This window comes from Gracilinanus agilis, chromosome 4 (assembly GCF_016433145.1).
Source record: "Gracilinanus agilis isolate LMUSP501 chromosome 4, AgileGrace, whole genome shotgun sequence".
Taxonomy (NCBI): Eukaryota; Metazoa; Chordata; class Mammalia; order Didelphimorphia; family Didelphidae; genus Gracilinanus; species Gracilinanus agilis.
This window is the reverse complement of record NC_058133.1, coordinates 24,236,207-24,256,396: the sequence shown is the minus strand read 5'-3', so window position 1 is coordinate 24,256,396 and position 20,190 is coordinate 24,236,207. Positions and strand designations below refer to the sequence as shown.

Below are 20,190 nucleotides of genomic sequence, written 5' to 3'. Positions count from 1 at the left end.
TGTAAGAGCACACTTATACAAAACCAAAATCTTCAAATAAAACCATAAATACACTGATGTGAAAGATAGTCTGCTTTGATAAACATCCATCTGACACCAATAGTTCTTTCTCTGGAGGTGGATAGCATTCCCCATCATAACTCTTTCAGGATTATCCCAGATCATTGCAGTGCTGAGAGTAGTCAAGTTTTTGCAGCTGATCATTATTACATCTGTACAATATTGCTGTTACTATGTACACTGTTTTCCCAGTTTTGCTTATTTTGCTCTGCATCAGTTCATGCAGATCTTTCTAGCTTTTTCTGAAATTATTTTGCTTATTTCTTTTTTTTTAAAATAAATCCTTACCTTCTAAGGTGGAAGGTAAGGGTTTATTTAAATAATACACAATACTGTGTATTGATTCTAAGGCAGAAGAATGGTAAGGGCTAGGCAATGGGGGTTAAGTGACTTGCCCAAGGTCACACAGCTAGGATGTGTCTGAGTCTAGATTTGAACCTAGGACCTCCTGTCTCTATGTCTGGCTCTCAATCCACTAAGACACCTAGCTGCCCCCCTTATCATTTCTTATAGCACAATAGTATTCCATTGCCAACATGTATCACAATTTGTTCAGCCATTCTCCAGTTGATAGACATCCCCTCAATTTCCAATTCTTTGCTGCTACAAAAAGAGCTACTATAAATACTTTTGTACTAGTAGGTAATGGCCTGATTTTAAGCCAGACGACAGTGGCCTGTATGAACAGCAGAATTAAGACTTGGGGTACATGCCAGTATGTATGTGAGTTGAGATAGTAAAGAAAGAGTTAATAGAGACTACATGTGTTCTAAGGTAATATATATTCACTTAACCCCATTTGTCTAATCTTTGCCCTTCTGTCTTAGTTATTACTAGGGTAGAAGATAAGGGTTAAAAAAAGGGAGATTTTCAGAGAAAGAACTGTGGGAGGAGAAACACAGAAGAAAAACAACTGCTTGAACATATGGGCTGATGGGGATATTATTGGGAATGTAGATACTAAATGATAACTCTAGTCCAACTATCGATAATATGGAATTAGGTCTTAATCAATGATACATGTAAAACCCAGTGGAATAGTGCGTCAGCTAAGGGGGGTTAGGAGGGTTTGGGGAGAGGGAAAGAACATGAAAAATGTAACTATGGGAAAATATTGAAAATAAAAATTTTTTAAAAAGAGGGCTATTTACTAGAAATGTATAAAGGTACAAAAATACACCTCCCTTCCCAACTCAAATGGCTGCATATTCTCCCCTATACTACCTTGGTACCAGGGGATAGAGGGCTCAGACTTCAAGTAGTTGTTTCAAAGCATTTCCCCAACAAGTTCATGTTCAAATGTAGCCTGGCCACTGGACAAATCTGTCCCTTGCTGCAAGACATGATGTCTCTGGCTGATATACTGCTAGGCTGGGCCAAGCAAGTTGTTCCTCAGGATTGTGCTGCCTCACACATGGTAGGCTCTGTGTTAATAAATATTTGTTGACTGATTATTGACAGCTGCTGGAAAACTCGGGCTTGGTCTTCAGACCCTGGATCTTTCAAGATCTCACAAAGCCCTTCATCAAAAGAGAAAAAGATCCAAATGGGAGGAGACCCCATTCTGGATATGGACTTGCTTAGGAAGCCACACTCTCGGGACAGATGTAAAGCATTATAGAAACATAAGTTGGAGTGGGAAGGGCCTTGGGCTCAGAGTCAATGATTCTTGGGAGATATTTGATTTCAATACTGATTAGTGGTGAGCCCTGGATGAATCACTTCTCTGACCTTGGTTTCTTCATCTGTAAAACAAGAATAAAAATACTTCCCCTTCCTATTTCACAGGGATATTGTAAGGAAATCATTATTTGTAAACCTTAGCATACCCTACTCTTCATCACAATCATCCATCGTTAGGCAACTGCTATAAACAGGAGATGTTATTAAACTAGACTTTTGGATACTAATGAATGGTCAGAGAGGCTTCCTGTTCCCTTCCCTCTCTCCCTTCTCTTACCCGCTCCCCCTCTTCCTCTCTGTCTCCACCTCTCTCTCCTTCCTTGTCCTCTTACCTTTACATCTTTCCCTCCCTCTCCCCTCTCCTTACTCCTCTTTGTCTTTCCCTCCCTCTCTCTCTCCACTTCTTCCCCTCCTCTTTCTCTTCACCCTCTCCCCACACTGCCCCTTCCCTCTCCACCTCTCCCTTTCCCTCTATGTCCCTTTTCCTCCCTTCTCCTCCCCTCCCAAGAGTCAATGTCAAATTATCTCCTTAGCTTCTTCGCATGGAGCAGGTGAAGCGGATTCCAGAGGAGTACTCCCTGGGCCGAATGTCTGAGGGCCTGAGTAGCGAAGACCCCATCATGAAGGTGCTCTGTATCAGGGGTCTGGTCATCCTGGCCCATAGGACAGAAAAGGTAAGAGACCTGAGGGAGGTAACTTTGTCAGGATTTGAAGGGCACAGGGTGAAGTATGTACAAGTTTGGTTCCCTTGGCAAGGAGATTCCTGAATTCTTTTTGCTGCTGAATCCACCTGATGTCCTTCCCATGATCTTGGGCTCAGTTCTTTTCCTTTTTAGAACTTCGATGTCTCCATCTGTAGAAAGGGTAGCCCTCTCCCCTGGCCTCTTCACAATACAAAGCACTAAATTATACTCTTAGGTCAACTCTGAGTGGTGGGGGCCAGACAAAGATTATTATGCCTCTTTTCCAGGTGAGAAAACTGAAGAGTAAAGAGATTAAGGTCCCAACATCATCATCATCAGGCTCAAGTCCAAACACAGACCAAATAAGTGTGAGACTTTAGACTTGGCTCTGGGGACCCAGAAATATAGCATAGTCCTTGCCCTCAGGGAGTTTATAGTCTAGTTGGGGATTGGCAACAGAGACAAGCCCAACATAAGACCATCCATGCTAAGATCTGGGTGAGCCCAACAGTGTATGTGGCACAGGAATTCAGAAGGCCAAGGGGTCAGTATGCTGAGGGTAACCAAGAAAGGCTTCCTGGATGGGGTGGGGCTGGAGCTGGCCACCACAGGATTCAAAACTAGAAGGAACCTCAAAGGCCATCTCTTCTAACTCCCTCATTTTACAAATGAGGAAACTAGGGCCTGGAGAGAGGGTGGGTTTGCCAAGACCACATAGATAGAAAAGGGTAGGAATTAACTATGTACAGAGAGAGAAAGGGGTATTTCAGGAGGGAACAATCAATCTGGGATCCCAATCTGGTCCTCTGACTCCCAGGCAAAGTCTGATTCCTCTTCCTCCTCCCCAACAGAGTAACAAAATCCAGGCTCTTCTGCCCTCTATGATGAAAGGGCTGCAGTGGGTGGATGGCTTATTGGCCGTTGAGGCAGTCAGCAACGTCAAAACCATCCTGAGATCTCAGGACAAGAAGTCGAGCGACATCTCCATTTACCTGGACATTCTGCAGGTTCTCCAGCCTCACTTCGATGATGTAAGAGCAAGGAAGGGAGATTTGGGGGCATGACCCAAGAGCCATGAATCTAGTTCAATAGACAGAGAGCCTTTGGTTGGGGCCAGTTGATAGATCCTTCTTATCAAGTGTCTGCTCTACAGAACACTGTGTCAGGGCCTGGAAATGACCTCTCAAGCCCACTCTTCTCTGATCCACCTGGTTCCTTTCCTCTCCTCTGCCAGGGGCATCATAGCATCAATTCAGTACTTACCACCCAACCCAAAGCAATTCAACTGATACTAACCAAACAATTAAGCAATGACAACAGAAATAGTCCTTGCTCTCCCCCAAAGAGATGAACTTCTTCTGGTGGGGCTGGGGGTGGGAGATAGTTTAGTAAAGACATGACAAGGAGGGAGGAAAGATCACTGATACTAGGGTAGCCAAAAAGGTTTCCCATAGTAAGTGGTATCTGAGATGAGCCCTGAAGGAAGCCAACGGTTTTAGAAGGCAAAGAAGGAAGAGGCAGAGCAAGACAGACATGGCAAAGAGAAATCATGAGTCAGGAAAGACCTGGTGTTTAAGGTTATGTACCCCAATACTTAAGAGAGAGATGACCCTTAATGAGTCTCTTAATATTCCCAAGTTTCAAGTGGCTCCTCTGCAAAATGAGAATAACACATGTCCTATCTACCTTCAATGATATGGTAAAGATCAAATGAGATAATCAATGTCAAGGTTCTGAAGCCTTAAGAGGAAGGGAACAAGCATTTATTATGTGTTAAATGATTAACAGATATCTCATTTGATCCTTAATGCAACTGTGGGAATAGGTCTTATTATTCTCCCCATTTTATAGTTGAGGAAACTGAGGCAGATAAACATTAAGTTTTGTGCCCAGGGTCACACAGTTTGGAAGTGTCTGAGGATGGATTTGAACTCAGGTGTTTTTTTACTCCAAGCCCAGCCCTCTATGCACTGTGGTGCCCCCTAACTACCTCAAGATACCTCTGAATGCTGAATCAATATGTAAGCCCCATACTTGCTCACACTCTCCATGCATTGTGTGTATATTTGTGGGAAAGCATGTCTTGGGTTTATGGACAGAATATTCCATTTCATTTACTATGCTATTCACTAAATAAATCTGCTTTGAGTTAATTATATTACCACTGATCAGAGAAAAAGCCCACATGTTATTGGGAGCTTGCAAACCCTTATTTTGAGTGGCTGTGAATCCATAGTGTACCTTGAACTTGGATTAGCAGCTGTTCTGGGAGTATCCCAGGGACCATAATTACAACAATCTCCCAACTTGGAGTTGACCTCCGAGGTCACTTAGGACAGGTACTTAAACAAAAATCCCGTCTAAACTTATCTAGCTTTCTCTTAAAGACCTCCCATAGTCCACTCCATCTTGGGACAACTGCCATTTCTAAGAAACTTTTCTCAGGCTAAAAATCTGTCTCTGAGCACATATTAACAATTTGTGTATTAAAAGGGGCCAAAAACAGAGTCTCCTGGGAAACTATACTAGAGACATCCAAACACAATTCCAATCTTACCTGGTTAGACAGTACCCCAAACCTGAAAGATACTTGAGTGTAATTGGACAGAAGCCACATTTTAAAAGAAGCATCATGGGGCAGCTTGGTGGCTCAGTAGATTGAGATCCAGGCCTAGAGACAGGAGGTTCTGGGTTCAAATCTGCCTTAGACATTTCCTAGCTGTGGAAGTCACTTAAGCCCCATTGTCTAGCCCTTACTACCCTTCTTCCTTGGAACCAATACACAGTACTGATTCCAAGATGGAAGGTAAAGGCTATAAAATTCACTATATATACTATATAAAATTTAAAAAGAAAAGAAAAGGAGAAGAAGAAGATGATGATGATGATGATGATGATGAAGAGGAGAAGGAGAAGGAGGAGAAGGAGAAGGAAAGAAAAAGAAAAGAAGGAGGAGGAAGAAAAGAAGAAGGAGAAGGAAAGAAGCAACGAAAGAAAAAGAAAGAGGAAAGAACCCTGGGATAGGGATCAGGAAACATGGTTTAATAGTTACAGCTCTATTGCTATCTGGATGACCTTGGACTGGTCATATTCCATTTGTGGGCCTCAGTTTCCTCATTTATAAAATGGACAGATGGAAGTTGATCTCTAAAATCCTATTGAGCTTTGACATTCTTTATTCTAAGATTCCCTTGAAACCCACCCCACACACATATGCCCCAACCTAGTCACTCCATGACCCAGTGGTTCCTACTTCAGAATAGAGAAGAGGTGCGCTTGGCGGCCATCACCCTCTTTGGTAAGGTGGTTCAGCTACTGCGAAGCCCCTGCACACCCCTCACAGAGCAGCAGTTGGTGAATAGCCTGGTACCCCTGATCCTGCAACTTCAGGAAGGGAATCCTGTCGTGGGGAAGGTGAGTTTGTTCACTCTTCAGTTGGAAAAGTGTCTGGGACCCTGACAAAAGGGTGGAGTGAGAGGGCTGGAGAGATGTAGGTGTCACTTTAAGCAAGCCTGCTGGGGTGGTGGGGTGAGTAATGAAGGTATGTCTCATTTAACAAAAGCCTGCTCTAAAAGAGAGCATCCCTAGGTTGGCAGGGACCTCCAGGGTCTTCCAGCTCTGCTCACATTCATCACTCAATGGCCATCTGGCTTCCCACTGAAGGAAGACCTACCCATGAAAAGGAGCTACTGGGAGGGATAAATGACACTCCTATTTATGGCACTCTGGCCCTGGTCTCAATTTGGGTTCCCCAGGGACATGGAGTCCAAAGGCCTGGCTTGGACTCTTGACTTTGCCACTCACTAATTGAGAGCCTTTGAAGAAGTCACTTCCTTTCTCTTGGTTTCTCATTCCTCACTTGTAAAATGGAGGATAAAGACACCTAGCCTTCCTTCCTGCCTCGCAGGGTCGTTTTAGTAAAGTGTCCTATAAAAACATGCACTATTATTCTCTCAGTCCCATACTCTCCCAATCTGCCTGCAGAGATGTAAGAAGACTTTGTCCTACTGCTGCTACCACATGGCATGGGTTCTGCCAAAAATGATGTATAGCAAAAAGCCATGGGACCCCAGTCAGCAGAACGTGGCCAAGATCTGTAAATACTTGGTGAGTCCTGGGCATATGCTTCATCCCGGGGGAAGAAAGGCACTGCAGCTAAGTAAGAACTTACTAAACACCTCCTAAGTGCCAAAGATCTATGTTGGGAGCTGGGGTACAATGGGAAAAGCCAAACAGATCCTGCTTTCAAAGACTTTCCATTCTATTTGGCAGAAACCACATAGACACAGAAAAACAAGTAATAAATACAAAATTATGCAAAATAATTTCAACAGAGAGAGAGAGAGTGCTATTGATCAGGGGCAGGGATCAGAAAAGGTTTCATGTAGGAGATGGCATCTGCGATATGCCTTATAGGAAGGCAAAGATTATTTGAGGCAGAGAAGGAAATATATTCCCCCAGATGTGGGGGGAAATCTGTACAAAGACAGAGGTGGGAAATGGGACTTCAGTCATTTCTCTTCTTTTGAGTTTCAGTTGCTTAAGAGGCTGGACAATATGATTTCTGAGTTCCCTCCCAGTTCTAGATTTGCAGGAATCTAAGATGGGCCAGTATGACCAGAAGGGAGAGTGCATAGAAGGAAATAATGGGAAACAAAACCAGAAAGGGACAGCCATGCATTTATCTATTGAAATCCCCAAAGGCACCCAAGGACATTGTTAGATATTGTAGCTGGATCAACTAGTGTACCATAAGCTTCTTCATTGCATCTGGGTGGAAGGGAAACATTTATTAAGTGTCTACCAGGTATCAGGAACTGTGCTAGGGACTTTACAGATATTATCTCATTTGATCCTTTAGGGAATCCTCCTTTTTAATTCTTCAGAGATCAAGGTATTCCATAACTCATAGTTCTGCAATAACTCCAGGAGAAAACTAATATGTAGAAATTCAGGGTATCCCCAAAATCGTCTAATGCAATTTATACTTGTAAGAACACTTTGGGGACTACTGGGTATATTTTATATATACACCAAAGTATAACATACAACATTGTATCATAAGAGAAGAGCAAACATTGTACCAAGTGAGGGCAGAAAGAGAAAGTTTGGTCATTGCCCACAGAAGGGTATAAAGAAGACCTATTTCCATTCTCTTATTTTCTAGAACAAGAAATTGAAGCCCAGTCAAGAAAAGAGACTGAGAATGCTACAATCTAAGAATATTCAGTACAACCACCTAGTTTTAAAAAAAATTAAATCTTAAGTTAATCAGCAAAAATGTGCCTTCAATCCCTCTGATCTCCATTCTTCCATTGAGAATGAAAGAAAAAACAAACTTCTATTATAAATATGCATAGTCAAGCAGAATAAATTTCCACACTGGCCATATCCAAATATATACACACATTCACATGTACACACCCACATACATGTATGCATGCATATGAATACCTATGTATACATATATGTATGCGTGTGTTGCACAACATATGTGCACATGCATCCCAAACTATGTGAAATAACTTTTCTTAATCTTCTTATCCCTTCTCCCTTAGAATATTCCTCTTTCCCTAGCTGTCTATTCTTCTTTTAAGATCTAACAGAGCTTTATCCAGGTCTACTACCTAAAAGCCAAAATTCTTTGGCTGATGATGATATGATTCAAAGGGGGCACCTGTATAATCTCCCCATATTTGAATGTAAACAAGTTATACTTATTCTTTCATATTTATCTTTTTTTTTTCTCTTTGACTCTTATGTTTGGAATTCAAAGTTTTTACACAGTTCTGACATTTTTGTCAGGAATGCTTGCAAGACGTCTATTTAATTAAAGGTTCATTTTCCCCTTGTATGATATGTTCAGTTTTTCCGGGTCTATAAGCTTATTTCCTTTGTCTTCTGAAATAAAACATTCCAAACTTTCCACTCTTTCAAGGTGGTGGCTGCTAAATTGTGTATGATCCTGACTGTAGCTTCTCAGTACTTGAATTCTTTCTGATTGCTTGCAGTATTTTTTATTTGACCTAAGAGCTCTAGATTTTGGCCATGGTGTTCCTGGGAATTTTCATTTGGGTGTTTCCTTCAGGAAGTAACTTATGGATTCTTCCTATTTCCACTTTGCTCTCTGGTTCTAAGAGATCTGAGTAGTTTTCTTTCATTATCTCTTGAAATATGATGCATTATGTTTTTTTTTGTTATAGCTTTCAGGTAGTCCAATGATTCCTACGTTTTCTCTCTTTGATCTATTTCTAAAAAACTGAGGTTAAATAACTTGTGCAGAGTCACAGAGGTAGGTAGTGTCTGAGGTCATATTTGAACCCAGGACCTCCCATCTCTAGGCCTGGCTTTCATTCCACTAGCTGCCTCCTGGACCAGTCATCTTTCAGCACTCCCAAAATGGTTTGATCCAGGGCAAAATCTGATCACTGCCTCCCCTGGTCCTAGCTCTGCATGTTCCTGACCTGGATCTGAATCAGAGTAATACCAGATGCTTCTAACTTCTGCCTCAGACAACTGGAAAGTTCTGTTGGTTGAGTGACAGATTTGAATGAAAAAATGGTAGACCTTCTGTTAGCTAAGAAGAATTAGATGAAAACTGTATTTTCTCCCTCTGCTGATATTCTGTGTTCTAAGATTACTTTTATCTCCAACATACTCTATGCTAAACTCCCTCCCAGTTCTGACATTCTCTGCTCTAAGGCAGCTAGATGGCATAATAGGTAGAGTGCTACACATGAAGTCAGGAAAATCTGAGTTCAAATATGACCTCAGCCACTAAACAGCTGTGTGATCCTGGGCAAGTCACTTAACCTCTGCAGTAAAATGGTGTTTAATAACAGCACCTATCTTACTGGGTGCTGTGAGAATCCAGTGTGGAGAGCATTTTGAAAACCTTTATGTTCTGTGTAAATTATATCAACCAAGAATGCTCCCCACTCAGACATCCTAAATTCTAATGTTCTAGGTTGCAAGGCTCTCTGTCAGTCCCTCAGTTGACTCGATGCCCCACTGCCTTAGCATCAGAGCCCTAGATGATCCTCCTCTACCAGTTCACTCCTGAGGAGACATTATTTCAGGTCCTCCCCATAATGACAACTCACAATATGTCACTGTGTGATGGGAAATGTGGGATGACCACTGGGATAGGTACCTTTCCCAAGGCAGGGAACAAGACTTCCCACTCCAGCGGGACTCGGATGTCATCCATTCCTATCTTCCTCCAGTGATGCTGATCACACTCTCATCTTCTTCTCTTCCCCATCTCATGAAACACTCATTCATATCTTCCCACAAATTCACCACAAGAGGTCCACCAATGGCAACTTGGGATTCTGAGTTTCATGAAAGCCAGTAGGGCACGGGGCTGACAATCCACATTTCTATTACATTTGAAAATACACACATACACATATTTATATATCTACATATATATATATAGATAGATCAATCTTCATTATCTCATTTTTTGAAAAATTCATCATCTCATCCATTGTTTCTACTGTGTGATCAATAAGTTGGGCATCATCACCCCATTTTACAGGTGAGGAAATGGAAGTTCAGAGAAGGAAAAAGACTTGCCCAAAGGGCATACTCCTGACATATAGGGGAGCCAAGAGAAAGACTCAAGTATTCCATGATCTTATTACACTGAGATGCTTGCCCCCATTTTGCAGAGAAGTGGACTGAGTCTTAGATAAGTAGTAGATCCTCCTTGGTACTTAGTGTTTTGGTTTTATTGAAATCACAAAGGATAGCTTAGGTTCAGCTCTCTTTCAGACGTTAGGGCAGAGGGTTATAATTTTAACAACTCTGTCTTAAGTGGGGGGACACAGAGAATGCAAGTGGATCATTCTTAACTGGCAGATGGTATAATGGAGGTTTTTTGGCCCAGGTGAACACCCACCGTGACAGTGCTTTAGTGTTCCTGACCCAGAGCCTGGAATATACCAAAAGCCCTCGGGCTGCCCTCCGGAGGAGCGCAGTCACATTTATAGGTAAACCCCAACCATGCGTTGGCGTCTCCAATGGGGCTTGAGGTGGGGTCACTTCAGACTGAATGGAGTCCCTTGTGAAGCAAGCCTCAAGGAAGAGAGCAAAGGGAAGACTCCTGTGTTGGGTCAATGTTTGCTTTGCTTCCCATTGTCCCCTATAAACTACAATCTGTCTACAGATGGACATATTCCTTCTCCTCCCTTAGCAGTCCCTGAGGGAAAGACCTCACCTCAGACACTTACTAGTTGTGTGACCTGGGGCAAGTCAATTAATTCCCTGGGCCTCAGTTTCTTCATCTGTAAAATAAGGATTTGGAGGGAACTAGAAGACTAAACTTGCAGTGAAATCCTGCAGCCCTTCTTTCATCCCTACACATGTGTAGTTAGTGCTTAAAGGTTTTCAAAGTGCTTTGATTTTGCCCCTCTGTCCTCTCTGATCCTCACACTACCCCAATGGAATAAGAGAATGACTAGTAATGATCCCCTTTTACAGAAGAAGAAACCAAAGCTCCCAGATGCAACAGGTTTTGCTCAAATTCACAAAGTCATCGGTGGGGTTGAGACTCCTCCAACTCTCTAGAAACCCAAACCAGGGGCTTCCTTCCCCTGTGCTAGGCCTTCTCTTCTGGAGGACTGGCATGAGGACAGTTCTGTCTTTTGCTAGTGTTGTTACAGAGGAAAGGGAGCCCATAGGACCTCAGTGATGCCCTCCCTTTGCTTGATTTTCAACATTTCCATGATTGGAGGATTGGGGTGAAGTAGGGGAGGTTGAGCTGTGCTTGTCCAAAGGGCTGAGATATGGGCTATAATCCAGGGTTTTGGTTGGTGGGGGAGAAAGAGGAGACTAAGAGGCCAGCTGAGTTACTCCTTGGAATTGTGCTTGAAGGGTCCCTGGTACCCTGCATGGAAGGCATGCTGACTGAAGAACTCCTAAGTGAAGTGAAGACGGGTAAGTTAAATGTCTGTTCTCTCTCTTTGTCTCATCTTGGTCTCTGTATCTACCTCTGTCTCTGACTCCCTCTCTCTGTCTCTTTCCTTCCCTCTGTCTCTGTCTCTGTCCTCTCCCTTTCCCTCCCTCATTTTCTCTTTGTCTCTCTCTCCTTCTCTGCCTCCCTCCCTCTGTATCTATCTCCTATTCTCTTTTTCTGTTCTCTTTTGTCTCTTTTTCTTTCTCATATTTTCGCTCCTCTCTCTTTTCCTCCCTCCCCCATCTTTCCCTCCCTCCTCCTCCTCCTTCTTCTTCTCTCTCTCTCCCTCCTTCTCTTTCTCTCATCCCTCCCTCCCTCCCTCTTATCTGGCTTTCTTTCTCCACAACTTTTGTCACTACCACTTCTGGCTTGCTAGCATGGCCATCTGGTCTACCAGCTTCTTTGGCAAAGTAAGGGTAGGTTTCCAGAGTTGCCATCTGCTTGTTAACAAGATGAAAGCAAAACCTTCAGAGACCTTCTCTTTCCTCTCAATGGCCATCACTATCCTCCGGGGGCTTCCTTTCCTCCCTTTTTACTCTCTCTCATCCTTATCTGAGGTTGAAGGAACTAATGAAGTTAGATAAGAAAACTTATGGAGGACACGATCTCCATTCTCAAGAATCTGATGGCTCAGATGGAATAGGGCTTGGATCTGTATTATTTGGCCCCAGAGGGAAAAGCTAGAAGCAACAAGGACATACCTAGAGAGGTGGATTTAGTTTAGATGATCAGGAAAAACCCTTCCTAAGCAGGAGAACTGTCTAGCAGTGGAATGGGGTGCCTCAGGGGTTAGTGGATTCTTTCTCCTGGAGGTCTTCTAGGGTTATGACTACTAGCATGCAATGTGGTAGGGATTCTTTTTTAAAGATGGTGCCCGAGTTCCCATCTAACTCAATCCTGTGATCTCCAAGTATCCCATGGAGGTGCTGCAGCTTCTGTCCCTTAGTTACTCCTCATTTCCTGGGGAGGTGTAGCAGGTCTACTGATAAGTAAATATATGATCATTTGAGAAGAGAATACTAAGGAATGGAGCCAAAAAGAAGTTCAGGGGAGTAGCATGAGAGACAGGAAGAGACCGACAGGCTAGAGGGTGGGAGGCTTTAAATGTCAAGCCAGGTGGGAGCTTGGAATTTCAACAGGCCATGAGGAGCTTCTGCTGATGTGGGAGCCAAAGGGGTGAGAAGGGGTTGGCAGCAGCTCCCTGCAGAGCACTCTGACTGACCTGGGTAACCCTCCCCTGTTCTGCTCTTTCTCTCTTCCTCTCTCCTGGCTCCCATCTTCCCTGTGCTTATAGCCCTGGAGGCCCTGAGACATGACCCAGAAGCGTCAGTGTGCATCTTTGCAGCTCAAGCCCAGGATCACATCCTGGCAAGTTGCTGGAGAAATTCCTGGCCCCTTCCCCGGGGTGACTCTTGGGTCTGTGACCCAGCCTCCACACACCGATGGAACTCCAGCAAAGAGAACCTCCCTGTTGCTCATCACCGCAGGTCCTGGATCGTGGAGTCGCTGAGGGCCTGGAAGAAGACTTTAAAATAGCAATCCCCCACCCTGTGTTCCCGGCAGCTGCCCAGCCTGCCCAGCGGCACTATAAATGCTAGATTGGTTACTGTGCCTGCCATATTCTTGCAGGGGAGGGAGGGTCATCTCATACTTGGGACCCCAGGCTTACATTCCCTGGAGAAAGAAATATGGACACACAAAAGGGAAGGTTAAAAACACAGCTGGGTGGCTCAGTGGATGGAGAGCCAGGCCTGGAGAGAAGACCTGGGTTCAAATTTGACCTCAGACCCTTCCCGGAGGAGTGACCCTGGGCAAATCACTTAATCCCCATGGCCTACCCCTTAGATCCAATAGTTAGCATTGATTCTAAGATAGAAAGTAAGGCTTTAAAAAAAAAAAAGTAACTAGCGTCTTTGGGAAAAGTGGGGACAGACTCAGAGTTGGTGAGGCACACATGCAGGTATATGTGGGCTGCTAAGGTGGCTCCGAGGACAGAGCCCCAGGATGATGTGAGTTCAAATCTAGCCGCAAACACGACTATGTGACCTTGGAAAAGTCACCCTGTTTACCTCAGTTTCCTCAATTGTAAAATGGGCGGGAGAAGGAAATAGCAAACCACTCCTGGATCTTTGACAAGAAAAGTCCAAACGATGAGACAAGAGTCAGAACAACAGGGAAGAGAGGCTGAACTAGCTGGCCTTAGTCAGATCCAAGGCTGAAAGGGGCGCTCAAGGTCAGCTCGTCCCAAGCCCTGATTTTACCAGCCCAAGGTAGGAGCAGAAGCCAGTCCCCGCCCCCTGTCCAGTTTCGCGTCTCCAGAGGCTCTCCCAGGGCATGGGAGGAACTCAAGGGCGGGGTCTGCGGGTCTGGCCGCCGCCGGAAGTGGGGAAGGAAGTCGAAACGGACTGGCGGAATGAGGGCGGAAGTGGGTCAGGCCGGTGCGGAGCGGAGTCGCAATGGAGGGGCAGCCGCCTTCGCTACCGCGGAGCCCAACGGGGGACAATCCCGGGCCCAGAGAGCTGGGGAGGGGGCACGAGGACGAGGACGAGGACGCTATGGATGCCTTCCTGGACAAGTTCCGCAGCCAGCCGTACCGGGGACGCCTGCACGAGGACACGTGGGAGCAGGTGCGGGGGGCCACTGGCCTCGGTTTACCCCTCTGTCAGTGGCCGGGCCGCCGAGCGCAGCACTAACGCTCCCTCTTACTGTGGCTCCTTCCCTCGGTCGAGCCCATTTCACAGATGGAGAAGTGGGGACGCAGGTTTGAGGGGAGGGAATCCCCCAGAACAATGATAGCAATTGCCCACATTTCCACCTCGATTCCTGGCTTAGCCGGAGCACGCCCCCAGCCTAGGGAAGAAGAGTCGTTATTTGCCCATTTTACAGATGAGGAAACTGAGGCCGAGGGCGGCTACGGTAGCTAGGGCACCTCCTGGCCAGATCTCTTGATTCACAAAGATGATTTCCCCCCCTCTCCATTCTGGCCATGTCAGGAAGGTCTTGGTGACAGACAGAGCCCACCAAGCCGCCTTGGGAGCTGCCTCTGAGGAGCAGCAGAGTGGGGTGAGGATAGATGTTTAACAACCTGCTTCCCCCCAAAATATGACTGGAAACATTTGTTAGTTTACTCTGCATTATTAATATTTCCCCTGAAGTCTAAAAATTAACCAGATTATCCATGAAGCTCTGATTTGTTGTGACTGCCGAATTAAATGCCACCATTTGAAAAGTCAGTGCAGGAGCTGGTCCAAGCTGGCCCCATCAGCCCTCCGGTGTGGGAAATGACTTGTCTTAGCCTTTTACTTTGGAGCCTGGGCAGACAATTTGTAGATTTCTAATGTTAAAAGTCATTTTAGGGAACAGCAAGGTGGTTTGGTGGATAGAGAGCCAGGCCCGGAGACAGGAACTTCAGATCTGACATCAGACCTGTCCTGCTGTGTGACCCTGACTAAGTCACTTAACCCCCATGGCCTAGCCCTTCCTACTCTTCTATCTTGGATCCATTATTTAGTATCGATTCTAAGACAGAAGGTAAGGGTTTAGAAACAAAAGCCAGTGTAGGACAGAAGCTTTGATGGTCTTCCTCAGAATGACCTGGCTCAGCCTGGTCCCTGGCACATAGTTGGAGAAAGGTTTGTAGACTCTGGACACAGTGCGTAGGAAGCCTCTGAGAGCCATATTTCTCTTGGCTGAGATGGGGATCTGGAAACAAAGCCCTAGGTTGGGCACTCTGCATTTCCACACTTATTTTGACATGCTTCTTCCCTTCACTGATTTCCTGCAGGAGTTTGATAAGATCCCAATGTTCATGAAGAAAGCCCCAACGGAAATCAATCCCCAAGAGACCCCCGAGTTGGCCTGTCTGCAGTCCATTATTTTCGATGACGAGAGATCTCCCGAAGGTGTCTGAAACATGGTGGCTGGTGGGGTGGATGGAGTGCCAGACTGGCCTGCTTTTCTGATGTGATAAAGTCTGAATGATTGTGTGAATGACCCTGCCTCTGGCACAGGCTGCCTGGGATGGGAGAGGCCTAGGAATTGGAGGTGACTGAGCCAAGCATCAGGCCTAGCTTGGCTTCATTGGGCTCTTTGTGCCTCAGCTTCCTCAGCTATCCAGTGAGTGGTTGAGGAAATCCCCTTCCAGCTCTCAATCTGGGATTCCAGAATAGAGGTAAAAGCCTTTAACCATGAGGTGCTGCATACAGACAAACAATGACAAGGGTTGCGTATTCCTCTTGTAGTGTTTTCATGTTGGCTTGTCTCTGGGACATCATAGCTCAGAGAATGGCCTAGGAGAGAAGGTCGGGGGGGGGGGGGGTCTCATTCTTTGTCTTTGCCTAATCAATGCTGATTGATTGATGCTATATCTTCCCCTCCCCAAGAATGTGACCTGATTCAGAACTGGGACCATTTGTTTTTGTCTTTGTCATCTCAGCTTGGCACCATGCTTGGCATATAGTAAGAGCTTAAGTAATGCTTGAGGATTGATTGATTGTTATGTCTGGAATAGAATTCAGTTATAGACTATGGAATGGAATTTATTTAAAAACTGCAGCCTTCCATTGTCTTTTTTGTTTTTGTATCACCAGTGCCTGGCACACAGTAGGCGCTGAATAAATGAATTATTAGTGGAACTTGCCAGAGCTAATGTGGAATTGGCACAGCCTTCAGGAGCCCAGAATTACTGCAAGGCCATGGCAGAACCTCTAAAGAGGCCTTAAGGGAGGCGGAGACAGATACCAACTCTTCGTCCTTTCACAGAGCAAGCCAAGACCTATAAGGATGAGGGCAATGATTACTTTAAGGACAAAGACTACAAGAAAGCCGTGGTTTCCTACACAGAAGGCCTGAAGAAGAAGTGCTCGGATGCTGACCTGAACGCTGTGCTCCTCACCAACCGGGCAGCTGCCCAGTTTCACTTGGGTAAGTCACTGTTTGTTAGATCTTTGTGGGTAAAGGCCTTGGGGGCAGAGCTGGAGGACCTGATCACCACTCTTCTTGGCACATCTGGGTAGCTTTTGTGCACAGGTGGTTCATTGATGGTAGCGATGATGAGGGCAATGATGATGGTGGTGATGGTGGTAAGAGTGATGGTGCTGGTTCTGGTGATAGTGATGATGACAGTGGTGATGACAGTCATGGTGATGGGTGATGATGAGATTGTTACAGAATTCCAGAGCCTCTGGGGTTGTGGAACCTAGCCCATAGCTAGAAGAGGCCGTTTCTCTTCCTTTCCACACTGAGAATTGCCTTGATCCATGACATTGGACTCTTGGGATCCTTGGTTAAAGCTAGAAGAGATCTCTAGCCCAGTGATGGGCAACCTTTTGAGCTTGGTGTGTCAAAATTCGCCAAAAAACTGAGCCTACATGGGTAGGATGAGCTAACATAATAAAAATGACCATTCTACCCAAATTAATTTACCTATTTAGTGCCATACCTATTGTTGTGTACCTTTGCAGGGATTCCATGCTTTGCATCTGCACACAACACTATCAAACTACCAAAAAAACTTTTTACTGAATTAGAAAAAAACTATAACAAAGTTCGTTTGAAAGAACAAAAGACCAAGAATATCAAGGGAAATAATGAAAAAAAAATATGAAGGAAGGTGGCCTAGCAGTGCCAGATCTTAAACTATACTATAAAGCAGCAGTCATCAAAACAATATGGTACTGGCTAAGAGACAGACGGGAGGATCAGTGGAATAGACTAGGGGTAAGCGATCTCAGCAAGACAGTCTTCGATAAACCCAAAGAACCCAGCTTTTGCGACAAAAACTGCTGGGAAAACTGGAAAACAGTATGGGAGACATTAGGTTCAGGTCAACATCTCACACTCTATACCAAGATAAACTCAGAATGGGGGGTGAATGACTTGAATATAAAGAAGGAGACTATAAGTAAATGAGGTGAGCACAGAATAGTATTCTTGTCAGATCTAGGGAAGGGAAAGATTTTAAAACCAAGCATGAGTTAGAAAAAATAACAAAATGTAAAATAAATAATTTTGACTACATTAAATTAAAAAGGTTTTGTACAGACAAAACCAATGCTACCAAAATTAGAAGGGAAGCAACAAACTGGGAAAAAAATCTGTATAACAAAAAACTCAGACAAAGGTCTAATTACTCAAATATTCAAGGAGCTAAATCAATTGTACAAAAAATCAAGCCATCCCCCAATCGATAAATGAGCAAGGGACATGAAAAGCAATTTTTAGATAAAGAAATCAAAACTATCAACGAACACATGAAAAAGTATTCTAAATCTCTTATAGTTAGAGAAATGCAAATCAAAACAACTCTGAGGTGCCACTTCATACCCAGCAGATTGGCTAAAATGACAACAAGAGAGAGTAATGAATGTTGGAGGGGATGTGGCAAAATTGGGACATTAATGCATTGCTGGTGGAGTTGTGAACTGATCCAACCATTCTGGATAGCAATTTGGAAGTATGCCCAAAGGACTTTAAAAGACTATCTGCCTTTTGACCCAGCCATACCACTGCTGTGTTTGTACCCCAAAGAGATAAAAAGGAAAAAGACTTGTACAAAAACATTTATAGCCACGCTCTTTGTGGTGGCAAAAAATTGGAAAATGAGAGAATGTCCTTCGATTGGGGAATGGCTGAACAAATTGTAGTATCTGCTAGTGATGGAACACAATAGTATTCCAAAGAAATAAAGAACTGGAGGAATTCCATGTGAACTGGAACGACCTCCAGGAACTGATGCAGAGTGAAAGGAGCAGAGCCAGGAGAACATTGTACACGGAGACGGATACACTGTTGTACAATCAAACATAACAGACTTCTCTACTATCAGCAATGCAAGGATCCAGAGCAAGGCTGAGGGACTTGTGAGAAAGAAAACCAGCCACATTCAGAGGAAGAACTGTGGGAGGAGAAACACAGAAGGAAAACAACTGCTTGAACACATGGGCTGATGGGGATATTATTAGGGATGTAGATACTAAAGGATAACTCTAGTCCAACTATCAATAATATGGAATTAGGTCTTAATCAATGATACATGTAAAACCCAGTGGAATTGTGCATTGGTTAAGGGGTTTGGGGGAGTTTGGGGGAGAGGGAAAGAACATGAAATATGTAACTATGAGAAAATATTCAAAATAAAAATTAAAAAAAAAAAAAAGAATGGGGAAAAAAAAACCGAGCCTAACTCGGGTGGTGTGTCACACTTCAAGAAAAAAAACATAATTTTGCGATATTTATAGTTTAAATAACAAAAATGTATCATTATAACATATAACTATTTAATAAGCCAAAAATAGGTAAATTAATATAGGTAGAATTATCATCTATAGTGCACAGAATGTCTACTACGCTACAGCAAATGTTTCATCCTCGGCATGCGGCCCCATACTTCTCTGTAGGCGGTTGTGTGTCATTGAAAATGGCTATACGTGTCAGCGCTGACATGCATGTCATAGGTTTGCCATCACTGATCTAGCCCAAAGCCTTCCTTCCACATAAATGTGGTGATGATGCTCTGCCTGAGCTCCCGGAAAGGATGAGCCTCAGACTCTTCAGGGGGTGTAGCTGGGGCTACGCAGACACAAACCTGGGCAAGGCCCTTATTCTGTCCTTTTTCCATATGTAAACTGGAGCTAGTAAGAGCAGCCCCCTCCCAGGGTCTGTGAGGCCCAGAGCACTGGGGCGCCCTCCCCGCCTTCCTGCCACATCCCAGGAGAGCCATTGTTGCCTTTGGCTTCCCAGGCCAGGCTCCCCTTCGTTTGCTTGGCCCGGGTTGGGTCCTGCAGCTTTATTTGCTTTAGAAGTTCAAGCAGAAAGACTTTGATGGACAGGCCTCTCCTCACATGTTTTGTTAGGCAACCTGCGCTCGGCTCTGAATGACGTCACAGCGGCCAGAAAGCTCAAACCGGACCACCTCAAAGCCATCATCAGAGGTGAGCCTCCCCCCCCCCCCATGATTGAATAAGCTCCTCATTGGCTCCAGGCTCTCTGGTTTAATAGGGGAGGAGACCCAGGACAGGCCCACAGAGAAGGTGACACCCAGGACCACCCCAGGGTTCAGTCAGAGGAGGGATTTGAACCCTTGGCTTCAGACTCCGGACTGGAGGTTCTCTCTGTGGCAGCTGCCACAGGGGCTCAGAGCAGGCTCCGCACACACACAGACCCTGGGCCCGGTGGGCTCAGCTAGGAAGGCCCAAACTCCTCAGGGCTTCGGACCAAAGCCCAGCCCAGGGCCCGGGCCAAGAGCCTGGCCTGGGGAGGCCTGTTGTCGGTGGGGCCCAGGGAGAGGGGGAGGGGACAGAGGGGAAGAGAAGGGCTAATGAGGAAGGGCCGGCTGAGTTCTGAGGATGAAGAGTGGGGCCTGGAGTTGGGAGGTTCAGGCTCAGATCTGGCCCCACTTACTTCCTGGCTGCTGTTTGACCAGCCACCCTGAGAAGCAGCCCCTCCTGGACTTGGTTTTGCTGCGCAGGGTGAGCTGACTGGCCCGGGGCCACAGGAAGTGTCTGAGGCAGCATTTGAATTCAGGGCCTCCTGCCTCTTCCCTGATTTGCTTCTGAGGGACCTGCTCTGCGGGGTGGGGGCCTCCCAGCACATTCCCAGGGGGAGGCCCTGCCGAGCAGCGGGAAGGGGGTGGAGGCAGCCTGACCTCTCTGGGCCTCAGCTTCCCCGACAGTAAAATGGCTCCTGCAGCCAAATGCCCACTTGAAAAAGATTCCCTCAGGGGCAGGGCGGGCGGTGGGAGAAACTCGCTTTTCCATGTGATTGGCCGCACTAACCCCGCCCTCTGCGCCAAACCAGCCTGCG

The 20,190-nt window shown here is 45.3% G+C and overlaps 2 protein-coding genes across 2 annotated transcripts in view; both read left to right on the top strand.

Annotated features, from left to right (window-relative positions):
- Positions 1 to 12,924, top strand: part of MROH7 (maestro heat like repeat family member 7) — a 59,590-nt gene extending 46,666 nt beyond the window's left edge. Inside the window, exons 15-21 of the mRNA XM_044674797.1 lie at positions 2,277 to 2,417; positions 3,278 to 3,457; positions 5,685 to 5,840; positions 6,411 to 6,533; positions 10,321 to 10,423; positions 11,307 to 11,369; positions 12,683 to 12,924. Coding sequence (XP_044530732.1) covers positions 2,277 to 2,417; positions 3,278 to 3,457; positions 5,685 to 5,840; positions 6,411 to 6,533; positions 10,321 to 10,423; positions 11,307 to 11,369; positions 12,683 to 12,924 — 1,008 coding nt within the window. The remainder of the gene's footprint in view (positions 1 to 2,276; positions 2,418 to 3,277; positions 3,458 to 5,684; positions 5,841 to 6,410; positions 6,534 to 10,320; positions 10,424 to 11,306; positions 11,370 to 12,682) is intronic.
- A 910-nt stretch (positions 12,925 to 13,834) lies between these two features.
- TTC4 (tetratricopeptide repeat domain 4) overlaps positions 13,835 to 20,190 on the top strand; it is an 11,805-nt gene continuing 5,449 nt past the window's right edge. Inside the window, exons 1-4 of the mRNA XM_044674796.1 lie at positions 13,835 to 14,015; positions 15,173 to 15,290; positions 16,150 to 16,311; positions 19,242 to 19,319. Coding sequence (XP_044530731.1) covers positions 13,845 to 14,015; positions 15,173 to 15,290; positions 16,150 to 16,311; positions 19,242 to 19,319 — 529 coding nt within the window. The 5' untranslated portion in view covers positions 13,835 to 13,844. The remainder of the gene's footprint in view (positions 14,016 to 15,172; positions 15,291 to 16,149; positions 16,312 to 19,241; positions 19,320 to 20,190) is intronic.